The 12,519-nt window shown below is 34.4% G+C and overlaps 2 protein-coding genes across 4 annotated transcripts in view; both read right to left on the bottom strand.

Moving 5' to 3' along the window:
• LOC127862371 (uncharacterized) overlaps positions 1-12,519 on the bottom strand; it is a 148,402-nt gene that overhangs the window by 29,172 nt on the left and 106,711 nt on the right. The window lies entirely within an intron of this gene.
• The window catches only part of LOC127862702 (uncharacterized), a 116,124-nt gene that overhangs the window by 899 nt on the left and 102,706 nt on the right, over positions 1-12,519 (bottom strand). The window contains exons 3-4 of the mRNA XM_052401956.1: positions 12,019-12,105; positions 11,765-11,949 (exon numbers count right to left, since the gene is read on the bottom strand). Of these exons, the coding sequence (XP_052257916.1) occupies positions 11,765-11,949; positions 12,019-12,105 (272 nt within the window). The remainder of the gene's footprint in view (positions 1-11,764; positions 11,950-12,018; positions 12,106-12,519) is intronic.

The following is a 12,519-nucleotide window of genomic DNA, read 5'->3' on the forward strand; positions in this document are numbered from 1 at the left end:
AATTCAAAAGTAAATCAACATAAACCAAAAGGTGTATACATAATTGGACAGCAAATACAGTGCAACAATTAACTTACTGCTGATCTTAAGTTCTCTCCCTTGATATTGTATGCGCAATAAATTTAACAGCAACTAAATGGCAACAACTCACTACAGGAGCAGATTTTAAATTCTCTCCTTTGTAAGTGTCAGCTAAATTAATTAAACAAGAGGGCCATGATGGCCCTGAATCGCTCACCTGACTAACCTTGCTTCATAAACTTAAATTTAATTAGACCCATATACAATCCCAAGCCAAATTTCATTAATTAATACATTCTGACAAAATTTCATTAAGACGTGATGAAAACTGTGACCTCTTTCATCTACACAAGGTTTTACTAGAATTGGCCCGGTGACTTAATTTTTGACCCCAGATGGCCCATATACGATCCAAAATCAGATATTATCAAGATAAACATTCTGACCATATTTCATTAAGATCATATGAAAACTATGACCTCTATTGTCTTCACAAAGTTTTTCTATGATTTGACCTGGTGACCTAGTTTTTGACCCCAGATGACCCTAATACAATCCCAACCCAGATTTCATCAAGATTAATATTCTGGTTAAATTTCATAAAGATTTAATGACTGTGACCTCTACTGTCTACAAAAGTTTTTTTTTAATCTGACCTAGTTTTTGACCCTAGATGACCCAAATTCAATCCCAACCCAGATTTTAACAAGACAAACATTCTGACTCTATTTCATTAAGGTCTGATGAAAACTGTGACCTCTATAGTCTACACAAGGTTTTTCTATTATTTGACCTAGTGCCTAGTTGCTGACCCCAGTTGACCCAAATACAATCCAAACAGGGCTCCCCTGGCCCAAAAATTTCTGTAGCCAACTTTTTAGCCAAATGGAATTTTGTGTAGCCAAATTTTAGAAACTGTAGCCAAAGTTTTAGCAAAGCATTTGCAGGGGTCAAAGTTGGATATTTTGAAAATCCTGAACTTAAAGCTGCGGGCCAGGGGGCCGCAGGGCCCTCAGTGGGTCCAGGGGACAAGGGGGCCGGAGGCCTCCGGAAGCTCCTGGATTCGACGCATTAAAAGGGTGCCTGTACCTGTTCTGGTGATTCTATTTTCTTAAAAAAAAACAACATGCACATATATTTGAAAATCTTCATGTATTTGATAAGGAACACACAAAAGTTAGTCAAAAGTCAATTCATTCACATGCACCCACTGTCTGGCATGGACTCGACTGCAGGTGTTGCTTTTGAAGAACCCGGTCAAACCTGTAACAGTCGTTACAAATTATTATATTTTTCACACATACTTTAAAAGGTCAATAATACATGTTTAATAAATGCAGAATCAAATGTTTGTCACCATTTATATTCACAGAATCATGCTTCCAGAAGCCTCCACATTCACCTAAGAAAATTGGGTATGGTGGCTTCTGCTCAACAGTTAAAATTGAAAATTTCAGCATGGGTTCCCCTATAGTTTTTATCCCAATCGTTTTGTTTGAATGCTCAATAATTGTATCCCGGTGTGACCCAAATTCGACGATGTAATGGTTACATGAAGCAATATTTAGCAAATAATTAAAGAAATAATGAAATGTTAAATAGCACAAAATAATAATTTTAAACTCGGCTGTATTACTTTGAAATGATTCCAAGACAATAATCATCCATTTAATCGATAAAAATAGAACATCGTCGAATTTGGGTTACTGTAGGTTGCCCATATTTGTTTTACAAAAAGTAAAAAAAAAACATTTCTTGCTGCTGGGCTCATATGTTGGGGACAATAAAACATTTTATTTAACTAAAAAAGACCTGTCCCAGTCAGCAAAAATGGCGTATTTGATCATATTTTCAATTACTGTTAAAATTCTTTTCCTGTTTTATGCTTTATTCAAAGGTCAAAATATTTTAAAAGCTCACAATCAATGAATCAAACGTTATTAATAAAAAAAATTGGCAAATTTGCTAGATCTATCTTGCTGATTTTTGATGCAAAAAAAACTAAACAATAACCTTTAGCAACAGAAAATACGACCAAATTCGGGGTGTTAGTTTCAAAAAAATAAAAACCCTACCTGGTTGGTCTTGAGGTTCTTATATTCTTTATGTGATTAGGGTCCTCTGCGTGGAAACGAAATGACTTCTTCCCACAAGACTGATAATTCAGGGTTTTCTTACAAACTTCTCAAATCGCTTTTCCACAAGCTTCCACTTTTATCAACCATTTCCCTCACGCCCGTAGACTACAGCGTAGTCTTTCTCGTGTAACCATTCCAAGCGCCACTTATTTTATGCACCTTCAAGATCTTTCACCTTATATCCAACAGGCAAGTATCTCGTTGCCATTTTTGTCAACTTGAGTCTAAACACAGCTTCCCATTCGGCATTAAATATATGCAAAAAGTACTCAAATTAATTTAAATCGACAGCAATCTTTAATCTTTAATCAGATGTAATGGTTTCTTTAAGCCGCTACGATGTACAATTTGTTTTCACATCAGTAATTTGTCTCGATGACCGGTGTGTATGCCGACTGCGTATCAATTTTTCAGCTCAATAAAACGGCGATGTATTGAAGCACAGTCTACAGCTTAAAGCGGTTAATATCTGGGACTGCATGTCAGGAAAAAAATCAATACCGATATTTCGCATTGTTCAATAATTAAGCAACGATTAATAACACTTATCCTTTATGGATTTTCATAAAATAAAAACCATAATAAAGAAAATTTTATTCTCTTTAATCTGATTTTTAAATTATTATAATACACTTAGTGAAAAACAATTAATTATGCTGTTAAAGGTTTTTCTATTATTTGACCTTGTGACCTAGTTTTACACCCCAGATGACCCATATACAATTCCAACCCAGATTTCATCAAGACAAACATTCTGACCAAATTTCATAAAGATTGAATGTAAAATGTAACCTCTATTGTCTACACAAGGTTTTTCTATTATTTGACCTAGTGATCTAGTTTTTGACCCCAGATGACCCAAATACAATCCCAACCCAGATTTCTTCAAGATAAACATTCTGACCAAATTACATACAGATTGCATGAAAAATGTGGAAGATTTTTGAAAGTTTTCACAAAATAGGCAAAAACGAATAAACATGCAAAGTTCAACGAGCTCCTTTGGCCATGTTTTTTGACGAATCAAATTTCTTTGAACAACTTTTTCAGGGGAGCCTTCAAAGGTCATCCCTGTGAATTTTTTTGAAAATCTGATAAGCGGTTTCTGACAAGAAGATTTTTTAAGGTTTTTACCATATATGGTCATGGCGGCCATCTTGGTTATGTGATCAAATTTTTTTTAACAATTCTTTTGTCCCATGACCTAGGGATGCTCCACATGAAATTCAGTTGAAATTGGCTCAATGGTTTAGTAGAAGAAGATGTTTACAAATTGTTTACAGACAGACGGACGGACGGACAACGGACGCTGAGTGATCACAATAGCTCACCCCGAGCTATCGCTCAGGTGAGCTAAAAACAACTAAAGGGCAACAGCTCACTGCTGGCGAAGATCTGCAGTTCTCTTCATTGTTAGTGTCAGCAAAATTAAATAAACAGCAACTAAATGGTCACAACTCACTGAGCATGGTTTAGGTATACAGTTCTCTCCCTTGTTAGCTAAATTAAATAAACAACAAAAGGGCAACAACTCACTGCTGGTGCAGATCTAGAGTTCTCTACCTTGTGAGTGTCATCTTAAATGTCCTTCATGATGCAATCCCCAGACATGGAACGTCCCCCCATATCACTGGACTTTGATACAGCCGATCCTTTCATAGGACAGTAGTTTTCTGTGCTGAGCAGTTAATTGCTGTAAAGTTAAGAAAACCAATCTGAAACATTTTGTCCCAGTCAGTCTTTTGAACTAGTATGTACGAAATACACCATCGATTTTTTCCCAATAAGGGAAAGTACCTGAACCGCGTCCATTAGGACTAATTAGTGTGATAATACCTGACATTAAACAAATTTGCAGTGTGAAATCGTTCAAATGGAAATGATAATGGATCTTTTTAATAGCACGGAACTTACTTTCACAAACCCATCAAAATATTATTTTACATGCGTTTTTGATTAAATGTTAAACGTAAACTAGCATATACGGAAGTGCATTTTAAATGTACTTTTGTGAAAAACTGCCATTCCGTAGAAAGAAACATAGCTCTGAATCATGTCCATTCCAGACAGGAAACTATTTCAAAAAAGGTGCTGACTGATACAACAAATTGGATCTCCCAATGGCAATCAAATATCTGCCAAGAGCAAAGCTTTATTCACCAATTCAATGGAATTCTACCCACCAGATACTGTAAAATCATTTATATTCGTTGGCATAATTTTTTTTTTATTACTTTTTCATGGACATGTACATTTGGGATGTCTGATTCTGGAAAAAAAATGTGTTAAAATTCATGGATCGGTAAACCCACAAATTCAATATTAATAAATGTCTCAAAATAATGATTTAACATATGTCACATTGTAAAGAAAAGTGTTTGTAATGGTTAATTTTATTTATTTTTTATTTTGATATATGACCAATAATTTCATTATTTTTCTAAGTGTATACTTTCGTTTTAATACTTTGTAAAAATAACCTGCTGAATTTATTATAATTTTTTGAAAATTGTAATTATGATAATCTGTGAACAAGTTCCAACACATGAATTAGGTTCTCTTCATACATTTTTGACTGTATTATTTCATTTTGTTCTTTCTTTATTTATTTAAATAAATAAACATTCCATGATCTAATTAAAATACATTGAATACCTTTTAACGGCAATTTATAAATATATTGAGATTTTACATGAAATTTTATATCTGTAAATTATATCATACATTTCTAAACTTAGTATAGCTTAACAATTATTTTTAATTTGCATGTAGATGCATGTCATTGTCTCATTAACCACTTTTTAATCATCTTGTTTTTAATACCATGTTTGTTCTCATCGGAATTTTAAATACCACTCTACAATAGACTGGAAGCAGACTTAACTTAAGACATGTTCTGGGAAAACTGTTGTTAATGCATGTGCATATTGTGTCATCCCACACTAGCCTGTGCAGTCCTCATTGCCACACCTGAGACGATACTTTACCCTTAGGCTTGACTTTTGTTTACAATAAATTTCCTTTGAAACATACATTCCTCGAAAGTGGAAAGTATCGTCCCTGATTAGTCTGTGTTCACACTGCACAGGCTAATGAGGATGGCACTTTAAATGCATTAAGCCCCATTTTCCCAGATCAATGCTCACCTTGTATCACATTGTAAAACTATGTTACAGACTGCAGGCGGACTTACTTTGAACCTCATTCTTATATAACAGGTCTTTATAAATGTTGCACTTAGTGTCGTCCTAGATAAGCCTGTACAGCAACACAGGCTAATCAGGGACAACACTTTCCGCCTAGACTGAATTTTATTTTAGAAGAGACTTCCTTTGCACAGGCTTATGTGGGAAAACACTTGATACAAATACATTCCATCCTGCTTTTCAGAGCGAGGCACATATGTTTGTTGAAAAACACTCAATAACAGACTGGAAGCAGACTGAAGGTGAGTAGAATACTGCTGGGTTTCTTACAGTGAGTAAAATGTTGCTGAGTTTTTGCCTTGTTCTGGTCCATCTCAACTGACTTTGACGACTGATTGATGGGACGGCCTCTTGTATTTGGTCAAGCACCTGACGAGTACAAGGGAAAGTGATGGGGCTCAAAGGCTAACGAAATGTAAAAAACACTTGAGTTGTTGTTAAAACAGTGATTGTTCACTCTAACTCAAAAGCAAATTTTGGTAAAAATTGGATTAAAAATTGTTGCAGAGTGAAACTTGGTTGCAATTAGTGACAGAGATAAATCTCTTAATTATTTAGTTTATGACCTTAATTTTCTAGGTAGGAAATCATTTGACCTTACATTGTTGCAGTTGCATGCATACAAAAAACTGACTGTAAAGCTCTTTTTTACTGTTTTAGGAAAAGGGGCGGGCCCATCCAATTGGGAAAAATTGATTTTTTGTCCCAAAAATTGGGACATTGGTGTTGCTGGTTTTTTGCTTAGAAATACTATACACTTGAGAATAAGGGTGTTCAATATTTATAGGTTATTAGACGTTTCACTGTACAATACGGGGATATATTTGGACGAGCACACAGTTTAAGTCATATTGGACGAGCCGTTAGGCGAGTCCAATATGACTTCAAACTGTGTGCGAGTCCAAATATATCACGTATTGTACAGTTTAAACGTCTAATAATCTTTTTATTCTATATCCCTTTCTAACGCTCTTTTGTCTCTTCTTTAAAATATATTACAAAACCAGCTTTCCGTATTTTTATTTTCATTCACCTGATTACGCAATTTATGACGTATCTTGTGTGACGTCATTTCTCTGACGAAATATACTAGTATAAGCAAGACTTTCTGCATTTTAGGGACAACACTAATCACTATGGACGTGTTTGTGTTTAACAGTAAATTAATCATAATATTTTTTTAAATCATCGAACGAATCCAAAACGTATTTCGGATTGTGTGTTTGTAATGCATAATTGTTGACTTCGATAGGAATAAAACAACTCGCTCCGACAGGATTACGAATTCGTAAATCGTGTTTTGGGTCAGAATGGTTAGCATGGGATACAAACGCTTTCAAAGAAAGTGTGGATTTAAATACATTTCGATAAAGGGATGGAAGAACAGAAAATGGAAGGGCATATCATTGAACTGTGTTTCTAAAAGCATTGGATTAAAGCTGTCATTGAGGTTAATAAAATAGAGTTTTTGTTTTGCTGTTGCATTTGTTTTTCCATTTCAAACAATAACAATATCACTTGCTGTTGCATTTGTTTTTAATTTCTAACATTTGTGTTTAACAGTAAATTAATCATAATATTTTTCTAAATCATCGAACGAATCCAAAACGTATTTCAGATTGTGTGTTTGTAATGCATAATTGTTAACTTCGATAGGAATAAAACAACTCGCTCCGACAGGATTACGAATTAGTAAATCGTGTTTTGGGTCAGAATGGTTAGCATGGGATACAAACGCTTTCAAAGAAAGTGTGGATTTAAATACATTACGATAAAGGGATGGAAGAACAGAAAATGGAAGGGCATATCATTGAACTGTGTTTCTATAAGCATTGGATTAAAGCTGTTATTGAGGTTAATAAAATAGAGTTTTTGTTTTGCTGTTGCATTTGTTTTTCAATTTCAAACAATAACAATATCACTTGCTGTTGCATTTGTTTTTAATTCCTAACATTTATCCAATTTATTTATTTAAGAAATACAATCTTAATATCGCCTGTGTGAATCGAATACAATCTGAACTCATCGGACAGTGGGCTACACCACACTGTCGATCGCCGATATGGCGGAATTGTCCGAGGTGTCCCGATTGAATCGAATATTGTACATTCGGATACTTTTTCTCGGTAACGGCTTTTATCGTTATAAAACAATTGATTAGTGCACTTGTACTCAACTGTCCAATATGGAAAAAATACAGACTTTTTGGATCCAATACCGGAATATATTGGACGGTCACGTGGTACTTATGAAGAATGCCCATTGGATGAATTTATTGGATATAGAATAATATATTAACTAAGGCTGAAGTTAGAGAGCTGGATAGGGAGACAAACTTGATATTGTGATAAATTTCTTTTTCTTTGAGTGGCATTATACACATCTAACAGTATATTCTATGTTTATAGGTGTCTATCGCAACCATTGTTTATTTTTGGTGTTTCACTTCATATACACTTAGATTTGTTAATGCAGCATCAAAGTACTAATACAATATCCCAGAATAATAAAAATAATGCATTTTATTAACAACCGTATTTTTGTTTGACAACTGACGACAGAAATGATTCGTTTTCCTGCAACGATATATCTATTTATATGACTCACGAACACTAACTCCGATCCTTATAAAAATACAGTTTCGCTCACCTTAGATGACTGGGACAGTCATGTAAAATATCGAATATAATATATATTTTTTATAAACAACTAGTAGCAAGATTAATTGCAGATAATTGGTCAGTTACAACAATTTTAACTAACTCTTTTGAACTGTTAATTCTTTTCAGCTCAATTCAACAGTGAAAAATGCCCATAATTTCACTTTTACATTCAATTGAAAATTTTAGGCAGTCGTTTCAGGAAAAAATATAGTTTTAGGATTGCGAATGGGGTGGAGTTTGGACTCCAAATTTGACAAAAACAATACTGTATATACACCAAGAACTTAACACCCCCTGGCAAACAGGCTCTATAAAACCAAGGCATTCGAAGTAATAGATTCCAATCATATTAACCATCGCACAACTGTCCCAGACCATTTTGGGAAAAAATGCTATTTCAGGATTGAGATTTATTGCGCGAAACATCCAAAGGCCTGCATGGGGATGACGGAAATTCTTCAGGTTTTGTGTTACTGTCAGAGGTTTGGAAAGCTTTAGGCTGAAGATGGGTTTGAGTTATTGATACTCAAGTAAAACAAGTACTAAGAAGTAAATTAGTGCTATTAACAGTGATATACACAAGAATAGATGCCATTTTACCTTCTATGATATCATGCAATTCTTATCCACTTCATTTTTAGTATTCTTAATACACAGGTACACTGTCAAATCAGTAATATTTGTGGGACATTATGCTTTGTTGATTTTAAGGGTTGACCGATCCACAAATTTAACACAAACACATGGGAATTTAACTGACACAAATTCCTCATTTATTTTTCCAAACTGAGCATACATGCCATACGTCCCGGATTGTCCGGGACAGTCCCGGAAATGAAGAATTTGTCCCGCTGTCCCGGAAATCTGTCAAATGTCCCGAAATTTACAAAATCCATATATACATGTACCTTATCTTAGGCTTAACTGCACCCCGAATCAGTGTATTTCTGCAGCGTCTCCATGACAATGCCTACCCGAATAGGCAGACAACGCTACGTGTCAAAATCGATCAATTAACAGGGGTCCTGTTATCATATCGATTGTCTCACGTTTGCGGTCAAACCGAAAAGGCGGCATTGTTTAATGTGGTTGTTAATTGACTTCAATCTACTACGTCATTATTTCCCGCTGCGTAAGGGCAAAGGATAGTTGTTCACACATCTGAAGTCCAAAATCGCTGAGTAAAAAATTAAAAGCAGTTTATGTTTGTACGTTTAACCGACAAAGAAGTTGTATTTGTTTTATTGTGATTGGTTGTATGTATTGTGAATTGATTTGAGTTTAGGATCTAACCGTACTGTATTGTTGTATTTTTTATTATATAAATGTTATAAATGAATAAAGGCGTATCAACAACTACGCGTTACACACCGGTCTTAATAACAATACCGCAGTGACGTCACCATCTATGTTTAGAACGCGTACACTGAAAACACGTAGCTTGTATCTAGTAACTGAAGTAGTAATGTTTAATTTGACGTTAATAGATCAAGTGTATTTCGGATAGGCTTTCGAACTTTTGCAATTAACGATGCGAAACGTAACAAACGTAACAAAAATGCATATGTCTATAAATATCGCTACATTCTATACATGTCCTGGAAAATCGGCAAAAGTCCCGGACAATTTAACACAATGTCCCGTAATTGGTCTGAAAAATTATGGCTATTAAATCGGCAAAAGTCCCGGACAATTTAACTCAATGTCCCGTAATTGGTCTGAAAAATTATGGCATGTATGAAACTGAGAAATCCACTAATATAAATGATTTTAAAATATAAAAAAACAATTATAGAGAATATTGTATGTTATGTTAATTCATACTGTTCTTTTCCACCTCATCTTTATTGCATTCTTAATACATAGGAAATACACAAGCAGGCCTTTTTCTGGCATATTTATGGGTCTGTTAAAAAGAACCATACCCAAGCGTGTTCTTTTTTAAGAGAAGTTCCTCATGATTATTATATCTCAATTATATTTAAATTAGATGTAAACAATATAGCAGAGCTCCAGATAAGGGTTGTATTTTCGTAATTACGAATTATTTTCAAGTCCGTTACGTATTTATTTTAAAATCTTGTCGTACCATTAAGAATTACAAAATCAAGTTACGAATATTATTTTTACATCGGTTCGTATCGATTTTTATTAAGTTCTTTTTGCGTATTAAAGATTTTTGCGGTGCTTATATAGAATGGTTATCGGGTTTGTTTAACAAAGCGCATTTTTTCCAATAAAAGCGGCGTATACAGTCTATCTGTCAAAAAACAATGGCGGCGCCCAGAGAGCGTCCTAAAAAACTGCAAAGCGTCCAAAAACACGCTTTTAACATATTGTACGCAAAGTGAGCCGAAGTTAAATGTTTAGAAAGACATTATAGAAAAGATCTTATAAGATGTTGTATGTTCAATTGCCGACACAGTCGGAAAAGCTAAACAAAAAGGCGACACGACGGGTCCAAACTTAAACACAAAAAAACATTGAACGAGTGGAAGGGACAAGTCCCATGGCTAATCGTTGAAAAGATTAAAGGGGAGACCCGTTTTAATTGTGAAATATGTAAAAATTCATCCAAGGCATGCAATCTAAGCACAGTTTGGGCATATGAAGGTATTTGAAAAATAAAATTGTATAATACTGAAACGACACTGTTGAACTCGTATAAATAAAGTTGCTAGTATGTTTATCTTGATTTTTTTTGCATGAAAACAACCATTATTATTTATTTTGAGGTCATTTAGAAAAAATAAGAATTATTTTCCAAAACTTAGTAGTAACGTTAAGAATAAAATTTCAGAGTTAAGAATTCTTTTTGAAAATCTGGTAGTAATTTAAGAATTTCACAAAACCTTATCTGGAGCTCTGATATAGTACTATAATTATATCATTTTATTATTATAATTTGAAGTATAAGAAAGAGTTATATAAAATATTTTTTCCAAATCAATGGATTTTTCAGGTGCAAAAAAATCCAAATTCCACACTATTTGCATTTTCCCCCAAAATGGCAAGGAAAAGGTCTGACAAAGGGTCTTTGTTACCTTCTGTGTATTCAGGTCATCCTTGTCCACCACATCCTCAGCAACCTTGTCCTGACTCAGAAGCCACTGGAGCAGCAGAATAGATTGATGTATTGTTTGTATGTATGCTTAGGATTCACACACATTTATATAAAGGTAATAACAATCAATAACACATGTTAAACAGCATAAAACAATTTAAGTAAATCTCACATCCCGTGTTAATATTCTGTAAACATTACACAAAAATCAAAATATACTCCTCCAAAGATTACTTAAACTATTTCATATTTTATAAAAAGTATTCATCCATATACATTTCTTACATGGCATGGTGTTTATAGAAATGAAAGTCTAAAAATAGCCTCAGTTTCTATGTACATGTGCATCTATGTACAAATATTATATTTTCAGTCGAAATGCTTTGTTTTTTCATGCATAGTTTACATTAACTAAATTTTAGGACAATAATGAAACAAATATTATGAATACATAACATAATATGTTTTAGATGTGATGTTCAGCCAAAAACCCTTACAGTGTATAAGCATATAACAATATGTGTACATAAATTATTTATATTTTTTACTACACACTTAATGTTGTATTGTAACATCACACACTACTATGTTGGTATGCTAAACAACACATTGTCATTGAAATACTAATCACTAATTACAACAACTAATACATACATGTACACACTATTCCACTCTGAACACCAGGATGTCGTCCCTCAACTGTCCCACAATGATGGATGATGTGGTGCTGCTGAAGCAGACTGACGATGGGCCCAACACTCCATCCTCCTGAGTAGCCAGTGTAGCCAGCTTACTCTCTCCCTCCCAGCCAACATGTAGTACAGTGGGGGGCCAGTATCCACAGACCAGCACCTGGCCTGCAGGGGTCACATGTAGACCATCTGGGTGCCATAGTGCTGGGTCTGTGTATGTAGCCAGGAGTGTGCCATCCCTGGCCAGGGTCAGAAGCTTGTCCTGGTTCCAGCTGATGATGTACAGCCTGTCTCCTGTGGGACTCACAGCACACTTGTCTACTGCAAAACAGAGTAACATCAAGATATTGAATTACTGTCAATGTTAAATAATCTTATTAAACGTACTGCAGTGATATTGTATTACGCATATGTTGCTATAAAGAGGCCTTTACACATCTAAAATATATGCATACATTTCAATGATTCAATAGTTAAGCGTGACAATAAACTTCAGTAGCAGAGCTACAGTATTGTGTTAACGTTTGACATGTTGAAATTCGACTGGTGAGTTAGAAAAGAATTGAAGCAAAACAATTACACAGATGGAAACAATTACACATAAAGAAACAAATGCACAGTTCAATCAACAGTTTATACCATGTTACTATGTGCAGCATGAATAGATTTCCCACACATGTATACATGTGATAACTATGTACTGAAATAAGTGAAATTGACCAAAGCAGTTATAAT

Source organism: Dreissena polymorpha, chromosome 16, assembly GCF_020536995.1.
Source record: "Dreissena polymorpha isolate Duluth1 chromosome 16, UMN_Dpol_1.0, whole genome shotgun sequence".
NCBI lineage: Eukaryota > Metazoa > Mollusca > Bivalvia > Myida > Dreissenidae > Dreissena > Dreissena polymorpha.